Here is a 19,845-nt window from a genome sequence, read left to right as displayed (position 1 = left end):
CTGTCCCCTTGGATCAAATTGGAGTCGGCCAATGACAGATCAAATTGCACGGGCGGTGTGGTGCATGGCAGTCTGACCACTACCATGCTACACAAAATTTAATCACAATGGTATATGACTACCCAGACAGACAGTCGTTGAATATGACTTGCATCACATTCAAACAGATTCAAACAGATTCCGTCAATGTCACGTTGTCAGTGGACTTCAGTTCATGTAGATTCAATGTATTAATAATTGTAATTATTTGTAGGATCGTCTACCAGGTCTACCAAGTACTTACATGTAGATCAACACGTAGACCTACCATGCCCATGTACTAATGGTCTACTGCGAGTACTGGGAGTGGGAGTACTGCATCATGACATCCATGTCGGACTGCATGTGATCGGCTGGTTGTTACTAGGGAAACGGCAGGCAAAGGTGTTTGAAGCATGGCAACGGGCAGCACAACACCGGAGCACATACCTAAGCCAAGGCTAAGTCCTTGGCCTGGGCTTGGGTGGGAGCAAGGTGATGTCCTGGACTTCGGAGAGGTGCTGTCGAACGGGACATCGCTGCAGAGAAGAAGCAGTTTAGAAGCAAATGATCGAGGCCGCGAGGGAGCCCTAAAATCCGGGCCATCATGACGGCGGTTCCAACTGATCGCTATTACCGCAATGTGGTGGATGTGAGTGGCGAGATCGAGGAGACAAAGATTCGAGATAAATTACTCCGTAAGTACAGAACCAGTGGTGTGTTTCTGTAGCCATGACCGTGACGTCCTAGCGCTGCCCGGTATCATTATTGTATTGTCTACCGCTGGCCATCCATGGCGCATGTACTCGCATTGCGAGAGAGTGCAATCGGCAAACAACGACCGATATTGTTATGGATCTGCAATGGTAATCAAACTGTTCCTTCACACAAGATTGATGGCGAACGCAGTACAGAAGTGTGCTTCTTACCTTTCAACGACTTCCGAGTCTCCGTCATGGCGTGTCTCTCGAGGTCGCTGCACCAGTGCACCATTACAAGCATTGGATGGATGGCTTTGCTAGACGAAACCAGCGGTAGTCCGTGAGACGAGAGCCTTTACGGCTTCAGGCAGTTTACGCAAACACACGGGAGTTTACCAGCATTGTCCGAGGGCACAAACCAGCTGAAATACGAACTTCGTAAAAGTGTAACATTCGAAGTTTGTAGGACTAAACGACAACAGAACTAGAAGGACTTGAAACTAAAGATTTAGATTTGTCCGTGATCTGTGTCTTTTCCCCATTGAGACTGACTACCAGCATGTAATGCATGGGAGAGTGCTGTTGTAGTCTGTAGTCTGTAGCCTGTAGGGGTGTAAACATGACATTGTACTTGAAGTACATGTAGGGTGAAGAGCCAAATCCAGTGCAAGAATATGCAGTAAAAGAATATACATGACTGCCTGTGGACCGGTGATGCTCGTACCCACCCACTGCAAATGCTTGTCCTTGCAATAACGAAGCAATGGCCATGACGGTATGGCGTTTGGCCTTCTGCTGCTTCTCTAGAGATTTTGCTTGTTTGTGGGCTGACTTCTGCATCTAGTACCGCATGTGAATAGCCCTACTCGGCTCCGGCAGAGCTGCTGAAGTCACGGCAGAGCTGCTGAAGTCACGGCAGTGTAACTTTGCATAGCCACTGGGATATAGCTGTCACAGCTACTATTGTTTAGGTCAGGGTACCCGGTGGGGGCTTCAAATGGCACATCTGCTCTATCGGGTCACTAGCATATTATGCTACTATCCAATCTATCCCCTGCATGGTCACACTGCAAGACACTGTATTGCATGTATACTGGTCAGGACCGCCGGAAGAAGTTCCTGTTTGGTCCGGCCATATCATAGGCTTTCATGCAGTTTGTGCGTGATCATAGCGGTTACACTGTATAACCACCTCTTCACCAGGAAACATGGGTCAGTAGTTGCCAACAGGTTGATCTGGTGATGACTGGACCAACCGGACCGGACCAGTTCCGACGGGCAGGCCTGTTGGTTGAAGGCAGCATGAGAGGGTCTTCAATTTGAGATGATGGTCCAGTATTTGAGGGTGTGCTTCAGCGTTGCAGTATTTTTTCCAACATTCCAACATTCCAACATTCCAACATTCCAACATTCCAACATTCCAACATTCCAACATTCCAACATTCCAACATTCCAACATTCCAACATTCCTGCATGGGATCTTATAATCCAGCAAAACCTTTCCATGATACTGCAAACCGGCCAATATTCGCGCTAAACTAAATTTTCGCGATTTCTTAGAACCAGCGAGTTTGCGATGGCAAAAGTTCGCTAAGCACTGGGGCGACTTACATACACCCACTGTTGAAGTTAGATTTCGCGATGGTTAATATTCGCGTTTAATACGCTCTTCTCGTGAAAATAGCAAACATTAATCCGTCGCGAATATTACTAGGCAGTTTACAGTATTCATTGATTTCAGGAGTTCAAAAGGGAAATGTATACACTAGTCTTCTACACAAACGTTTCCTATGTGAGGTGTACTGTTTGTTTGCAGGATATACAGTAAGGGGATTGGGACAGGATTAGTAATAGTCTATGGTACTACTACTAGCATGCAGCCCAGAAAGGCAGCAGCAGCCTGTTAATGTCCTCCCCCCCCCCCCCCCCACCGCACCCCTATTCCATTGTTCTCGTATATCGTTGTGACCCGCAATGGGGAAATTGACCGTATGAACATGTGCATGTATAAAAATCTTTGTTGCCATCTTCAATAGGTCCGTCTATTACTGTGTGCATGTATACTGAATTACTCATCATGTGTTTCATGTGACAGATGGCGATGCCAAGGCATATCTGGAAGCAGCACGCGCACAGCGTGATCAAAACGCAGACAGGATAAGGTTGCGCCGTCTGGAGAACAAGAAGAAACGTGAGGAGCTGGCAACACGGGTCCGGGTAAGTCACTGCAAAGCTTCAGCACCCGGGCTTTGAGATTGGCGTTGTCACGTCCACAACTCTTCATAGCTTCACCCTGCACTGGCACTAACGTAGGTTTCTATTCAATGCTTCTCGGTCTCTTTCTCTACTTCCCCGCCCTTCACTCTAATACGGCAAACTAGCTAACATAGAAAACAGCACAATACAAACCTAACATCGTATTAGCACTCTGCACCTGCCATGTACTGCTACATGTATACTTGTACAGCCGGGTATAGCATTGTTAGATATGCTTTAATTGGTTCTAGTTGATTTCTGGCATTGCGCACAATCATGTGTGTGTGTGTGTGTGTGTGCGTGTGCGTGTGTGTGTGTGTGTGTGTGTGTGTGTGTGTGTGTGTGTGTGTGTGTGTGTGTGTGTGCGTGCGTGCACGTGTGTGTGCATGCATGTATCCTGCTGCAGGGCGATGAGCATGTGGTCGCGGCAGCATTCAGCACAGCGGGCAAGAGTATGCCACCCCGCTTTCGTGGCATGCCGTGTCGGGTAAGCAACCACTCATGGTGTACATCCGACAGTGCAACACTGCAACACTGCTGGGTTAGGTGCAGACTCTAGGTCTTGGCAGACATATTGTTTGCCATGGTTACACAGTACCATGCACTGCACATGGTCATTGTGGCTTGACCTGTGATGATGAGTGGACTGATGAGTGGACTAGCCTCTAGCAAACCATACCATGTCATCTACCGGTTGCTATGGTGATGCCTGCTCCATTTCAATAGTCAAATCCAGTGCTGTGATTGGGTAGCCAGTGCCTGAACTACATGTATAAAGTGGGTTTGTCTCCTCTACTGGTTTGACGCAATGCTGTCTCACAGTTGAAGCTGTCATTGAATAATTATAAAATTGATAACATTCCCGCCAACACCATTGATTGCCAGTATGAAGTGTCCTCGGAGACACAATAAAACCCAAGAACACTTAGTAGCAGCACACAACCATCAGGTTCTTCTACAAAATTTTGAACTGGTTTTCACGAGTAAACTTCCGTGCCTTCTCTTCGGGTGGTGTTTGCTCTTGCCAGTATGTCATTTCACTGGGATGCTGTTGAAGAGCCTGAACTGAAGTTTGTGCTTCTACTAAGGGTTATTGCAAGTTTACTGAGTTGATATGACATGTAGGTGCAGAACATGACATTGCGATGCTAGCTGAGTTAGGCATGTACTAGGCCTAGTCATGTACGCATGGGCAGTGTGCATTTTTAAGCTCTAGATCACCCGTCTTGACATGTGCATCTCATATGTGTTCTGTGCTCTTTCTGTTTGCTGTGTGTGTGTGTGTGTGTGTGTGTGTGTGTGTGTGTGTGTATGTGTGTATATGTGTGTGTGTGTGTGTGTGTGTGTGTGTGTGTGTGTGTGTGTGTGTGTGTGTGTGTGTGTGTGTGTGTGTGCATGCACATGCATGCGTGTTGTGTGTATGTGTACTTGTGTGTACGTGTGCATGTGTGTATGTGTGTGTGTGTGTGTGTTTGGCGGGGGTGGGGGTGCAGCAAGCCATTGGTCAGCTCGACCGATCAGTTAGTCTCGGCAAGAAGCGCCTGGACTTGCTGCAGTATAAAAATCGCCAACGGGTGGCAAAGATGGAGAGCCTGGAGACGCTGCTGAGGGAGCGCCAAGTGGAGTACACAGCAGTGCGTGAGCAGGAGGAGGGAGAGTCGGAGGATACCAAGCGCCTCCGAGCATTGGAGAATGACTTGATGAGGATGAACCTGAAACTGGATGAAGGCAGGCACATGAACACTATCTATCGGAAAATTGTTAACAAGATGAAGGAGGTATGTTCATGCTTGTAACTAGGGCTGAAACGATCATCCATTTAGCCCAATCGATTACTCTTTATCATAACGATCGATTGTTCGATTATAATCTTTAGGAGGCCGCACCTGGAATATGTACATGGAATGGCCAAAAGTGGAAATATGTACAACATTTTGCAAAAAGTGTTATGTATGCAGACCGGACGCGACCTTGACCTTCGAGCTTCATGCTCCAGCTTCGTTGTACTACACTAGGACTGTCTTTCGATTTTGACAGCATGTTACAAGGCGAGTCGCGCGTGCAGTGTGTAGTACTGTGTACTACCGGGGGTATATACTCTGCGCTGCATGCATGCACTGCGCGTATAAGAAATTTAAAATTTTAAAAACGCAAAATAATCGTAATCGGTAATCTAAACGATTGCTCGATCGTTAGAGTTATCAAACGAGTACTCGATTATTCGGTATACTCGTTTCAGCCCTACTTGTAACTGACTGACCAGTTTCACTGATGCATCATGCACACTGCTGCTCCATGAAGTCCAGTCGAGTCACTCAAGTACTAGTTTGCGCCTTGCATCACAGTTTCGCAGCCCAGTGTTCGCAGGTCTAGGGCTGCGCAACACCCGGCGCATACTTGAGTGATGCGACCGGATTTCATTGAGCAACATTACGGTACCGATGATACACACATGTAGTGGCATTGTAGTCTACATGAATGCCATAGGATTGACAATGGTTATTAGACCTGAGACTCATTACGGTGCCTGTGATTTCTCAGCACCCACGGCATGCACTTAGTACTAAGAAGCAGTCACTGTGTAAGTCATTTCAGTTTGGAGAGTGCTTGTCTGACGAACAGGACATGTAACTTCCACTACACATTAGCCTCAACCATATAAAAAAATTAAGAAGTGTGATCAACAGTGGTGGTTTATTAAAAGAGGTTAATGGTTTGTGTGACGTTTGTGTCTTTCCCTCAAACCAGTGAAGGTTAATGGGAATTCAGCACTGTTGGTAGTCGTATTTTCACGGATACAAATGGTTCATCTGCTGAATTTGCTGTATGCTGGACGTTTGTGCGTGCAGGATCGATTGCACTATGATCGCTTGCTGAAGGCGATGGGAATAGCATTGAATGAGAAAGGAAAGAGCTATGCCGAGCTGGCAGCCATCTATGACAACGCCCTGGATGCCACAGAGGATGTCAAAGTAAGATCAAAACTGTAACATTTTCAAATAATTCCCCCGGGCGCATCTCATCAATGTGATATAGGGCCTGTGATGGTGTATTACGATATCACATGGCGCACACTTGCTGCAACACTGTATCTTGTAATATGACTCAGTGTGATGTAACCGATAACGGTGGCCACGCATACATTCTGAATCTGCGTTACTCTTAGTCCACTTTTTCTTCATGGAGTGCTGTTTTTTTTTTAACCATACTCCTTGTTTGTTTTCTCGCTACACAGTGAACCTTGCTAGGCCGGATAGTGTATACATACATGTACTGTGCAACAGGACCCGGTCTTCAAAGTGTGATTATACGCTTTTGCTGTCGGCGGAGCATAACACAGGCCCATGGACGAGTTGAGCACTCCTGGGACTTTACAGCAAGATTATGAAAACGTGTGCACCTTTAAAAGAAATATTATGAAAACAGTGGGTGAAAACTACTGATTATCAGCATACATTGTAGATTGATCAGACATCACCATGATCTCCGACCGAACTCTGAACTCTGAACTTTAACCTCTGAACTCTAAACCCCCTATAGACGTGTGCACCTTTAAAAGAAATATTATGAAAACAGTGGGTGAAAACTACTGATTATCAGCATACATTGTAGATTGATCAGACATCACCATGATCTCCGACCGAACTCTGAACTCTGAACTTTAACCTCTGAACTCTAAACCCCCTATAGACGTGTGCACCTTTAAAAGAAATATTATGAAAACAGTGGGTGAAAACTACTGATTATCAGCATACATTGTAGATTGATCAGACATCACCATGATCTCCGACCGAACTCTGAACTCTGAACTTTAACCTCTGAACTCTAAACCCCCTATAGACAGCCCTGTGGTCCGAGGGGTCTGAGGGGTGGGGACTATCGACACTCTAGTATTATACATGTATGAATCGTGTGCATTCTGTCAAATGATCTTCATGCACTGAATACTTCCAATATGAAACTACGCATGTGATTTATATTATGTGTTCTGCAGGCGTTCATGACAATTCAGGAAGAGCAACTGCAGCACCACCGGGAGAAGAACGAGGACACACTGTCCAAGTATCAGAAACTCGCCGACAAGAACCGAGAGCAAAGTGACAAGGGGGAGAGGCGGGTAAGGAACCATTGCTCCGAGAATAACAACATTCTTTGTAGGCCGGATTCTTTATTGAGCAGGTTTGCACATGATCCTATTATATACATGCATGTACTGTGCATAGTGTACTGGTGATGTTGAATACTATCATGTATGTGACTCAAGTTGTACCTCACGAGGAAGAGAGCCCATCACAAGTGTTGTGCATTGGGTGTCTGGAGAAGGTGTCTAATTTGGGGAGAAAACTACATTAGGTTTTTGAGGCAAGGTGATGTGATGTGGGTAGGTGATGTGCGGGGTAAGTCGGTAGTGTTCCATTTTAAAATCATGGCATGTATCCAACAGCCATGTATACCTACTAGTAAGTACATTGTCTAGGATTATACTGCATGTGACCAACAGCCACGTATACCTAAGTACATTGTTGTTGTCTAGGATACTGCATGTTATCTGTAGAACAGAAATGTTTGACAAGTTTGGAAAATCATGGCGACCCTATCATTGATTGTGTTATTGCTGCTGCTACTGTGACTGCTCAACCCTGCTTCACTACACCTGTTCCTGTATCTAATCAGTCCATTCTTCGAACTGTCCTGTGTCGTTGCAGCTCCACCGTGCATCAATAATTGCAGATGAGTCATCCGTTATCGGTGAGCCTGCACGACTTACTGTAGCACATGCTATGTGATTGAATAGTAGCGATTGACCTGAGGTGACACATTGAAACCGATTGCACTGGTGCATGTCTTGAGTATGGAGAGCGTACACTTCGGCTAATGCTAGAGTAGGGCGTATATCACAGATAATGCATCCCCTATCGACTACAGACAAAAGAAAGATGGATCGTAATATACCAGTGCACAAGATCAGGATTGAGCAACTCTCCGAAGCTAGCCGAAGCTAGCCATAGCCTACGTCTACAATAGAGCAAGACATGATAGAGTAAGCGGACATGCAGCAGAACAGCTAGTGAATAGAGCAGCGCACTTCTAGGCTAAACCAACCGACAATGCAGCCGGCGCATGAACACCACAGTACGGTAGTGAATACATGGCATGAACACCACAGTACGGTACAGTACGGTAGTGAATACATAAAACCAGACCCACAACACAGTGAAACCCGCTGTCTAAGCGGCAACCACTCAGTCAAGGGACCTTCTAGAGATGTGGTCGTTGTGTACAGGTGGTCTCCTTATCCAGGGTCATTTGGAAATAGCACGGCACAGGGTCTTGGTTGCAGTGGTCTTCTGGGACAGGTGGTCGCCTTATCTGAGCAAGTTTCACTGTACATCATGAAACGTAGCTGGCGCCACCAGCTCAATGGTCTGTGAACTTTCAATTCCACACTTCCTTGCCACCTCTACACAGGTGGTGATGTTCTTGAGTGAAGCAAGTCCATCATCATCATCATCATACATCTGCCTGATCAGTATCAAACAGGCTAACAGTCGGACGAGTGATCTTTTGTGAATTACTGAGATACCATTACTGCAAGGTAGTCATACCATGTAGCTTGAAGCACAAGTCATGCAGTTTAGGTGTGTATTTGGTAGTCTACCAATGCTGTTGTTCTGTGTTGTGTCAATGGTGTACATGTAGATATGGGCAAGTCGCAAGACAGGAATGCCGCGGCTGGCATAGACAAGTATCAGGCAATCATACAGAAGGTTGCCACGGCGATAGGTGTGACATCACCAGATGTAAGCATGCAGGTTCTGCTGGTCCTCTCTAACTGTACTGTACTACACACACTTCCTTAACTAATACTTAAGGGCCTTGCTCATGTACTCATACCACTCACTGCGGCTACTAGTGTTGCGGCCCGCAGACTGATGCACCCGATCACTGTGCTCTTGTTGTACACTGAGCAGGCATGCAGTGCTGCAGCAGTACTCGGCTTGCCAGCCAGTGCACTACTCAGCACTGCTGTACACCGTGTGCGTTGGTATGTATGTTTACGACCATCTAGTAGTAGTCTCTGATGAGTGCATGCGGGTCAATGGCGTCCAATCGGGATCATCAGTGATTCATCATACCAAGTAACTACTTCTGGTTGCTACCAGTAAATTACTCTGTGCACTAATCAAAACAGAAAGTGGCGGGATAAGCAAGCCAGACGTTTACAAACAACCCTGATGCTCATGTCCCGGTTCATTTACTTGCGGCGTTGCATGTTTTCAAATGTGCAGGAGGTTACCGAACGCTTTCTGAACCAGAGCGAAACACACAGATCTTTGAAAGTGGCTGCTGAACAGAGTCAAATGAGTGTCAACAGTCTCAAGGAGGAGAAGGTAAGTGACACCCTGCTAGGCATACTCCAGTACCGCATTGTACCAGCAACAAATGAGGGTTGCCTAATAAGGCAATGCCATAATGGATAAAGAACAATAGGCCAGTGTAGTATTAGAACTATAGCCCTGATTCAAATGGCACACATGCACCATGGAGTCTACCTATTGCTGCACCACCGGCATCGGCAGCAATAAAGTGCACGGGAATTCATTTCTCCGCCATACCGCGGTGGTATGCAGATGACTGGAGTAACTGAAACAGAACACATGTTTCCTACTCTTGTGTTCTTCATTTCAATCAATGTGCCCGTTGCCATGGTATCTGACCATGATAAGAAGAAGTGCTGAGAGCAGACCCATGCAAGTACAGTAGGTATCGGTTATAGCGTGGGTGTTTGAAAAACGACTTTCTATTCTTATTTCCGATATTTCTTACACACGATAAATCAAGTGTGGTATATCACATGCATGTGCGCAGGGGCAGGAAGATCATCGTACATACAACGCAGTACTTCTGTGCATATGGTTGGTCACAGTCACATACTGGGCCATAGGCTTACCATGTGGCTATGCAAAATGAGTTACATGATCACAATAGTTGAATCTGCAGCACTACGACGCAACGAGAGTCAGATCAGAACGGAATTGGACAGATGCTATTACTACAGGCGATACACTTTGTACTAATCTGGCATGTTTCGCTACACAAAGTCCATTCTTAGGACCGATATATTCTACTATGGGATAAAATTGCTTGTAAGAATAAATGTGCACTTGAAATCCGTGTTATGATTATGAAAACATGAAAGTTCATTCTTGTAGGCAGTATATTCTTTTACACGACCACGCTATAACCGATACGCACTGTATCATCATTATCTCTAATTCCGGGTATTTGCCGTGGTTGGCCATCACCCTTCATTTCACGTTCATCTGTTATTGGCAGTCGTTTGATGAGCCAGAAACTGTTGAATAACTACAAATACAAAAAAAATACTAATCCGTTAGTACAGTGAAACCTGTCAAGGTGACCACTCTGATAAGGTGACCGCCTGCCCAACAATACTACTACTACTACTACTACTACTACTACTATGTGTGCAACCAGGACCAAGGGATGTTATTAATTAATTTTCCAGTCAAGCTGAGGAAGACCACCAGTGCACAGCCCGGGGAGCGCACATGCAAGGTGCCTTGAGCGGTCGCCTTAGACACACCGGGTTTCCCTGTAACTGTCATGTGCAGTGGTGGGGACGGTCATCCGCACCACTGCCGACTGATAAGTTCCGTAAGTGGTAATCTATTTGATATCACAGCTATCAAACGAAGTATAAGATAACTAGTGAACACCATCAGTTCTCTTGTCTGCGGCTGTCTTTGATGTGACTTGCAGGAAGAGTTGGAGAGTGCCTTTGAGAAGCTCAACTATGCACAAGAAGCAAAGGTTTCGAGGTACAGTCTAATGACGTGTAGCCGCATGATCCAGAAATAGACATGCATTCTTTCATTGTGGTGTGCATTGCATGTGTTGTATCCAGAATCCCAGGTACATGTATACTGAATAGAAGAACATCATATGATCCATTGCACACAACAACAACAACAGCAACAACAACGACGACGGCGACAACAACAACAACAACAACAACAACAACAACAACAACAACAACAACAACAACAACAACAACAACAACAACAACAAGGATGGCAACGACAATGCTGACAACGATAATGACAGCAGCGGCACTGAATGACTATAGTATCTCTGCCCTGCAGCCTGTGTGATTTCATTCTTGACTTCTTTTCACCCCATGTGCTTGAACAGGGGACAGCAGATGCTGGAAGAGGTGCGGCGAGAGATCCACAAGGTTAAGAGCGAGTAAGTACAGTATTGGTCTATGAAATCCAGTCACAGTGTCACAGTGTCACAGTGTCACAGCGTCACAGCGTCACAGTGTCACTCAAGTACACGCCGGACGTTGCGCAGCCCCAGACCTGCGAACACTGGGCTGCGAAATAATGCAAAGCGCAAACTTGAGTGACACGACTGGATTTCATTGAGCCGCACTGTAGTTGAGAGCGAGTAAGGAGTTATGTGTGCAGGAGCTACATCAAACACAGCCACACACGACCATGTGCCCAGCTTTGTTAGCAGTAGCGTCAATGGTATCGCAATACTTCATTGTGCATGACTCAGTGCCCTGGCCATTGTGAAATACGGATATAGTAACACTTCAGCCTCCCAAGGGCAAGTGGACATGTTCTTATACCCCGCTATGCTGCTAGAGTTGATCTTAAATATCCACGCCTCGCTAATTACAATACAGATGTGGATCATGTGGAAGAAGCACCTTTTCGGTACTTGTACATGTACATGTATGTCCGATCCCCATTTTGCATCTGATGGCTGTGATTTATGTGCCAAGTGTACAAAACCTACACTTAAAATAATACTTGCAGTAGTAAAATTACTGCGACGTGCGACGTGCTCCTGGTGTGCTCCGGATGGCAGTCGTGAGTCAGTCAAGTGTCAAGTTCGGCAAGAAGCGTGTGCTCCTCGTTGGAGCAACCAACTTCATGACATTACCGCCGAAGTCGCAACTTCTAAGTTAGTAAAATTACTACTAAAATAATCCTTGCAGTAGTAAAATTTACTCCCTGCTTGTAAGCATCGGTAACCAGAGACCTGACCTTGTTGCACTAGTGCCTTGTTTCACCATTGCATTGTATGTACTGCTATTTTCAGGGAGACGCAAGGCGAGGCCATGGCACTGGAGGTGAAGACAACACTCGATGATGTCAAGAGTGGCGTTGAGCACCTAAGCCAGAAGCTGGTGCATTTGAAGGAGGTAGGACTACATACAGTACAGCACATGTCATGCTTGAGCACACGCAGCATACCGTAAAGTCGCGGATAAAAGCCGGGTTTGCATACAAGCACATCGCGGATAGAAGCCTGAAAATCAAACGGGTCAAATGCATATAAGCCTGTCGCGCGTAGAAGCCTGGCTTCTATGCAAGCGCGGATCGGGTAGGTCAAGAGTGCATGCGCTATGTACGGTGCATAGTAAAACTGCCGCCATACCGGTGGTCATACAAGCCTGGCAAAAATATCAGTGGTGCATATAAGCATGGTTTGCATACAAGCCTGGTTTGCATTTTAAAGCCTGATGCTGAAAGCGGCTTATATGCTTTTATAAGCCCGGCTTTTATCCGCGACTTTACGGTACATGTATACCATCCACACAAGGAACCACTGGCCGCACTGCATGAACTGAGTCACTAGTATAAATAGTAAATACAAGTAGTGTTACAACCGTTACAAGCTGGCAAGTGTAACTAAGCCTACTCACGTTACACTACACTGTGTCCATTGGAGTAATAGAATGTCCGTTCGTTACCGTTTAGAATATTCGAATAGTACATTCTAGTATCCGTTTCACCACTAGTTAAAAGCCAAGTGGAACTATGCCACTAGTGTACCGTGTGGCCTTAGTTGCACTGGACCATATGATTTTCCTTTCCTGGCTGCGAATCAAGGTTTGGCAGATTTGGTGGTATTTGTACGCTTAAAATTTGTCATCATTCTACGTCACTTCAATGCTAGCAGTTAGGTTAACCCTCCATGTCAATTGCATAACCTTCATTGAATGAAGTACCATCGTTGTGCACTGCCATTGCTCTCATTCAAACACTATCCCATACACAGCCGACCGTCTCCGTGCCGACGCATCCAGTGTCGAAGACAGACGAAGAGTACGTCCTGGATCTGCTGGCCAGCTGCGAGGCAAAGCTCTGTGCCCTTGCTGAGCAGCTGGAAGAGAGAGAAGTCGATATTCTAAGCAAGGAAATGGAGGACGTAGAGGTAAGCAGGACCTAATATTCAAACACCTTCCTAGCCACAAGCGTGAATATTACTGTACCACCACATACATGCATGGACTCGGGGAATGTGTGTTCTTGTGGTGTGCTGGTGCATACGTGGACTCAGGGAATGTGTGTTCTTGTGGTGTGGTGGTGCATACGTGGACTCAGGGAATGTGTGTTCTTGTGGTGTGCTGGTACATACATGGACTCAGGGAATGTGTGTTCTATGTGGTGTGCTGGTACATACATGGACTCGGGGAATGTGTGTTCTATGTGGTGTGCTGGTACATACACGGACTGTAAAGCGATAAACTTTCGCGGTGCGCAAAGTTTGGGGCTTTCATGAATTGGGTTGGTTCACGATGAGAAACTTTGGCGATTTTATCTCTTCATTTGGATCTGTTACTGTCTACTTCATTTGGATCTGTTACTGTCTACTTCATTTGGATCTGTTACTGTCTACTTCATTTGGATCTGTTACTGTCTACTTCATTTGGATCTGTTACTGTCTACTGTAGTGTATGTAGAGTCTACTTGTACAATTACTCAAGTATGTACAGAGCAGTTTGCGGGGATTTATTTTTGCGAATGTGTGATGGTCGCTAAAATAGCGAAATTTAATCTCTAGCAAACGTTTCTCACTTTACAGTACTAGTAGATGAACTCAGGGAATAGGGAGGTTCTGCTCTACGTTTTGGGAACGGGACGCAAAGAATCACGCGAACTTTATTCGCGTTCCCGTAATGTAAAGAAATGCTGTTCTGCTCTACGTTTCACCTAGAGAAGTCACGTGGAATGTGTACTGGGAATTTCCCCTTCCACATTTGGCAGTTTTCTGCATGCAGTTGATCGATACGCAGCAAATCCGTACGCATTTTCTCTGCGTGTGCCACAACGTAGAGAACCTCATCTCCGCGTAGAAATCTGGAGCCAAAACACGCGAAGCCGTAGACTCTAACCCAGACACCTGCTCTCTACGTGATTTCTCTACGTTTCACGTATAGCAGAACCTCTTTAGTGTGTGTTCAATGTGGTGTGGTGGTACATACATGCATGGACTCAGGGAATGTGTGTTCTATATGTCGACTTACTCTTGTTCCTGCTTCTTGCTAGTTCCGAACTGGCCTGGCTGGCAAGCTTCCCGAAGTCAATTTCCGAATTGACCTCTCCTCACCGATTCCGGAGAAGGCATTTGGCGGTAAGTGGTCAAAGCGCTACAGGCAAGCCAGTACTGCAGCTGCACACTAACCTACACTATATCCCAGTGGTGATGTGTAGCCAGTACTGTCACACACTAACCTACACTATATCCCAGTGGTGATGTGTAGCCAGTACTGCCACACACTAACCTACACTATATCCCAGTAGTGGTGATGTGTAGCCAGTACTGCTACACACTAACCTACACTATGTCCCAGTGGTGATGTGTAGCCAGTACTGCTACACACTAACCTACACTATGTCCCAGTGGTGATGTGTAGCCAGTACTGCTACACACTAACCTACACTATTATCCCAGTAGTGGTGATGTGTAGCCAGTACTGCTACACACTAACCTACACTATATCCCAGTGGTGATGTGTAGCCAGTATTGCTACACACTAACCTACACTATATCCCAGTGGTGATGTGTAGCCAGTACTGCTACACACTAACCTGCACTATCCCAGTGGTGATGTGTAGCCAGTACTGCCACACACTAACCTACACTATATCCCAGTGGTGATGTGTAGCCAGTACTGCCACACACTAACCTACACTATATCCCAGTGGTGATGTGTAGCCAGTACTGCTACACACTAACCTACACTATATCCCAGTGGTGATGTGTAGCCAGTACTGCCACACACTAACCTACACTATATCCCAGTGGTGATGTGTAGCCAGTACTGCTACACACTAACCTACACTATATCCCAGTGGTGATGTGTAGCCAGTACTGCCACACACTAACCTACACTATGTCCCAGTGGTGATGTGTAGCCAGTACTGCTACACACTAACCTGCACTATATCCCAGTGGTGATATGTAGCCAGTACTGTCACACATTAACCTGCACTATGTCCCAGTGGTGATATGTAGCCAGTAGGGACCTTTCGCATTTGCTACGAATCGAATGCAAAACGAAAGTTTGATTCGGCTCGTAATCGTTTCGTTGAAAACAGATTCAGGTTTCGCAAGTCGTCATGCAATATGCATGGCAACTACGAATACAGCCGGTAGCTTGGCGTACGGTATACGGGTGTTGACACACGCACGTGCATGGTGATTGGAATCAATGGAAAAAATGTGTACCTGGCAAAACATGTGTACTACCTGGCCAAATAAATGTTTACCTGATGGATTCGGAGCGCGCCACGAATGAAGAGGCTTCCATTCGTGAAAACGAGCTCTCCGCAGGGACTCTGACGAATCCTCGAACCCAAGTGACGAATCAGAATTCGTTTCGTATCCGTACGCGTGGTGCGAAAGGTCCCTAATACTGCCACACACTAACCTACACTATATCCCAGTGGTGATGTGTGGCCAGTACTGCCACACACTAACCTACACTATGTCCCAGTGGTGATATGTAGCCAATACTGCCAGGGAATACCTAAGCCACACTGTATGACCTAGTGGTGATGTGTGGCCGTCAGTGAAAAATGCCTGGAATTCTTGGCTTGGAATGAGACCACTAAAATTGGCTGCACATACATTACTGATCCCCATTACCCATTATAGTACAGTATTACTGACCAACACTAACAGATGTGCACGTCACTCCATGGACCAAATACAATTTGCGACGCCTGAATCCCGCAATCATTTGTCACCAAATCTGCCCCATGGTCCAACAGCATACCAATGTGCTTGCTCACTCTACAAAATTAGCAAATATAGAACCTCTTTGTTTTGTTTCTGCTCTTCCTTGCCGGGCAGATGACGAGGAGAGTGGTGATGACAACGATGTGCTAACTCGAGACAAGCTCAAACGAGAAGCGCAGGAATTTACTGATGCCAAGACCAAGAAGAAAAAGAAGAAGAAGAAGAAGGACTAGGTACATTGGGAGCATAACACACATTTCGTCCATTGGTCCCAGTGCCGCAAAACCGAGCTTCATGTCCCAAACTCATCAACTATTAATCCATCTAGCTTAGCGAGGCCTTTGACAGCAGGCCATAGTGCTCAATGCAAGGACCAACTGGCCAGTACTGCACAGCCGCACCACACATAGGGTACGGGCAGCACAGCACAGCACAGCACACCACTTATCTAGCTTAGACATTTGCAGCTTTTACATTGATTTCTCGGGTATAATCTCATAGTGTTTCTTTGCATACTAGTACTCCTGACTGACACGACAAGGCAGTGGCAGCCACAATTTGATGCATGATGACATTGTGGAAATAACGGCACTGTTCCACATGATACTAGTAGCATAGAATGACAGCCTACCTAATGTTAGTACCAATTAAATAATTCTGTATGTACAGAAATTGTCCAAACTCATCAAACTGATGAAATAAAAATCGCGATGAAGTAAAAGTCTTATCCTTAAAGAGCAACACACACATCCTGTCACTGCATATCCTCGCGGCGCTTTCTGCCCAAATACTTGACGGCCTTTGCTTCTAGCGGACCACTATCCGTATCAAGAGGTCGGGCAAGCTGTGCGTTAATCTTCACCTCTGTCTGCAACAGATGTGCAAGCATCTTCTCAGCAAACTTGACTCGCACCTTCAAGGTTTTGAGCACATCCGGTGGGTCTATCTCAACGCTTACACGCTCTATATTGCGCCTTGCCCTTGCACGGTTCCGAAACAGCGTGCCCTTACGTCGCAGCTCTGCAGCAAACAGGAAACACACATACACATGCATGCATGCAGGTACACACAGGTACACGCACACACGCACACATGCATGCGAACGCAATCCATCACATGCCATTCATGCTAACTTGTACACAGGCAGACAGACGGATAGGCAGACAGACAGACAGACAGACAGACAGACAGACACACGCACACACATGTGAATGGAAGGCATAATACGACATTCATGCATACTTGTAAGGGTAAACACATGCTAGACTTTAAATTATTTACCACTATCTAGCAGCTGTACACTATCTAGCAGCTGTACAGCAATGGCTCCAACATCTACGGTTTCAAGAACTTGTCGGCTCCCACCAGCAGCAGCAGCAGCAGCACCACCACCACCAGCATCACCACTGGCACCACCAGCACCACCAGCACCACTCCTGTCATGCTGCCTTCACAACACACTCACAACTAAAGGTGTGAGGTCTGGTGTAAAAATCATAAAATGAAAACACAAACTCAACAAAATTGTGCGGTATGCCCTTACCAACTTCACGATCGGAGAAACGGTCCATTAGATCGAAGTCTCTGCTCCGAGAGGGTGGCGACGGTGGTGAAAAAGAAGATGATGACTGTGCACGCCATGCCACACTGGTGATTGTTGCCTAGAAAAGCGAAAAGCAAACACAGCGTGTACAAGAAAAACCCGTCTTCTAATCACACAACTGACGTTTCTCCCAAATATCTGAGCGTACTGTCAAGACGTCCATGTCACCGGGTGGGTCAGCATGATTGATGAGCATAACATTGATGCAACACATCACTTCTACTGAAAGCACTAAAGGTACGTTAGTCTGGTAAAGAACTAGAACATGATCACCCGGAACACGCATGTCCGTCTGACCTGCACCGGATATTGAGTGTACGGAGCATGCTCTGGCTACCCCGTGCCTTATGACTTGCGCCGATTGGCGTTGAACACTCCAACACCTGCTGCATGTTGTGTCGTACCAGTCGAACACGATTTTACAACTCACCCCGGCTGTCACGACAGGCTCTTACGTCCCTTACCATCAGAGTTACGTCAAATGCGAACCAGGCTTAAGAGAGATATGAGTGTACATGACACCGTTTTCAGCATCTTGGAGCTAGCTAGGCATGACTATCAAGGGTGAATACCAGCAATCAACATCATGCTTTGGATATTCCGCACGCTCCGCTTTTCCCCTTTTCGAGCCCCTTTTGAAGCAGGAAAACTGTACCATTCCAAACTGCCGCGTGCACTAGTAATACTAAATGAAATATAAAAAAATGTACACTTGTACTGTTCCAGTAGATCCCGTAGGTTACCGTTTGCTAGGTCGATGTATTGTGTGCTGACCCGGCACATGTGAGCATGATGCTAGTACTGACTAGACACTGTTAGGACCTGTCTAGACATGCGATTGTCTGTACCGTAGCATTAATCTAGTACATGCATGGCATGCAATACCTGTCGGATCATGTGACGGAGCTGGTTTGCTGATTGGCTGTAGGTTTGTTCGCTTTATCAGCTGTGCTTTTTGTGATAGTACCAGTTTCACTTTGGAGAGGAGAGAGTTTTTTTGTCTCTTTGGAAAGCAGAGTTTTTCGGTCCTGGAGAGAGGACAATAGCAGAGTTGGTATGTCCGTGCCAAGGCACGATGATGTGTGCATACTATTAGTCTAGAGATTTTCGTTCAGTTACGAAGAACAGAAATAAATACAGTCTTCTTTGGAGTCCAGATTCCGTGACCAAACATGTACTCACCTCTTACTTTTCCCAGAGGATAATTTAAAAAAATTATAATGCGATACAGATAAGATGAAGGCATCAAGCACATAGAGTAACTGTAGAATTACGGGTACCTGTACTAGCACTTTCATCAACATACATGTATAAAACTCATTTTCAAAGATCAACTTACACTGATCAATTAAAACCCAGATACTCTGAAAGATAAGAAAAATCTCTCACCTGGATGTGTGCGCGAGGCAAGAGGGAACAAGTCGCTCGCAGCATACTTGCACGGACGCGCAGCGCGCACAAACAACTAGGACGCTGCTCAATCTGAATCACCAGTATCTACTTGACCATCAACAACAACTCCAACTCCATTACAACCCAACAAAAAATTCCATAACCTACGAGGAGACAATAGTCGTAAAACAATTCAGTTCATTATTGATTGAAAGCCTGAACAAGTACGAGTCGTACTGACTCGTACATCATCATTATCATGATTGTATTGAAAAGATGGATCATGAAGAAATTCGGGAAAAAACATTCAGACGTACATCAAACTTTCAAAGACAACAAGGCCAAGGGTACCCGGGTACCGGTACGGTACTGACGTCACCATGGTCACGCCAAGGTACGCTGCGCTGTTCAGATCAGTTTTTGGGCTTTTTTGTTTTTGTTTTGGCTGTCCCTGCGGGAATTTGCGGAAAAAACTCTCGAAAACTTGCGCAAGAAATTGCGACGAAAAGTAACAAAAAATGCGACGAAAAGTGCGGAATGATGCAGAACTTGCCAGGAATTCGCGGAATTATTTGAAGAAAATTGCGGATTTGGGCCAAATCACGAAATTTGTTGCATTGTACATGTATATCTACTCGGGAGTCGTACTGTGCAATTAACCTACAGGATCATGGAAAGAACTGCAGGAAAAGTGCATAAAAATGTGAGATATAGTGCAGAAAACAACAAAAAAACGCGGGAAATCGCGGATTTTGCTGATAATCGCGGGTTTGGGCCAAAATCGCGAAATTTGTTGCATCCGTGGAA

At 45.8% G+C, this 19,845-nt stretch overlaps 2 protein-coding genes across 2 annotated transcripts; one reads left to right on the top strand and one right to left on the bottom strand.

Moving 5' to 3' along the window:
• The first annotated feature begins 500 nt into the window (after positions 1–500).
• Positions 501–16,764, top strand: LOC135824330 (outer dynein arm-docking complex subunit 3-like). The gene is made up of 15 exons (XM_065337065.1): positions 501–716; positions 2,815–2,936; positions 3,382–3,462; positions 4,469–4,753; positions 5,825–5,947; positions 6,970–7,092; positions 7,682–7,724; positions 8,676–8,776; positions 9,266–9,367; positions 10,761–10,819; positions 11,193–11,246; positions 12,114–12,216; positions 13,077–13,232; positions 14,348–14,432; positions 16,158–16,764. The coding sequence occupies exons 1-15, from the start codon at positions 626–628 to the stop codon at positions 16,274–16,276; spliced, it is 1,647 nt and encodes a 548-aa protein (XP_065193137.1). The 5' UTR covers positions 501–625; the 3' UTR covers positions 16,277–16,764.
• Positions 16,106–19,280, bottom strand: LOC135824337 (uncharacterized). Its single transcript, XM_065337071.1, has 3 exons — positions 19,036–19,280; positions 17,587–17,704; positions 16,106–17,063 (listed from the first exon to the last, which is right to left on the bottom strand). Exons 1-3 carry the CDS (start codon positions 19,078–19,080, stop codon positions 16,798–16,800), a joined length of 429 nt encoding a protein of 142 aa, XP_065193143.1. The 5' UTR covers positions 19,081–19,280; the 3' UTR covers positions 16,106–16,797.
• Between the last annotated feature and the right edge of the window lie 565 nt (positions 19,281–19,845).

This window comes from Sycon ciliatum, chromosome 1 (genome assembly GCF_964019385.1).
Source record: "Sycon ciliatum chromosome 1, ocSycCili1.1, whole genome shotgun sequence".
In the NCBI taxonomy this organism is placed as follows: Eukaryota; Metazoa; Porifera; class Calcarea; order Leucosolenida; family Sycettidae; genus Sycon; species Sycon ciliatum.
This window is presented reverse-complemented; position numbering and strand designations above follow the sequence as displayed.

What these genes read in the sequence shown, in the direction of transcription:
- LOC135824337 (XM_065337071.1), bottom strand. Translation starts at nt 19,080, where the DNA reads ATGCTGCGAGCGACTTGTTCCCTCTTGCCTCGCGCACACATCCAG. An exon ending in TGCCTCGCGCACACATCCAG is followed by an intron (nt 17,705 to 19,035) that starts GTGAGAGATTTT and finishes TCGCTTTTCTAG; the next exon opens with GCAACAATCACCAGTGTGGC. An exon ending in TTTCTCCGATCGTGAAGTTG is followed by an intron (nt 17,064 to 17,586) that starts GTAAGGGCATAC and finishes TGTTTGCTGCAG; the next exon opens with AGCTGCGACGTAAGGGCACG.
- LOC135824330 (XM_065337065.1), top strand. Translation starts at nt 626, where the DNA reads ATGACGGCGGTTCCAACTGATCGCTATTACCGCAATGTGGTGGATGTG. An exon ending in ATGCCACAGAGGATGTCAAA is followed by an intron (nt 5,948 to 6,969) that starts GTAAGATCAAAA and finishes TGTGTTCTGCAG; the next exon opens with GCGTTCATGACAATTCAGGA. An exon ending in AGGAAATGGAGGACGTAGAG is followed by an intron (nt 13,233 to 14,347) that starts GTAAGCAGGACC and finishes GCTTCTTGCTAG; the next exon opens with TTCCGAACTGGCCTGGCTGG.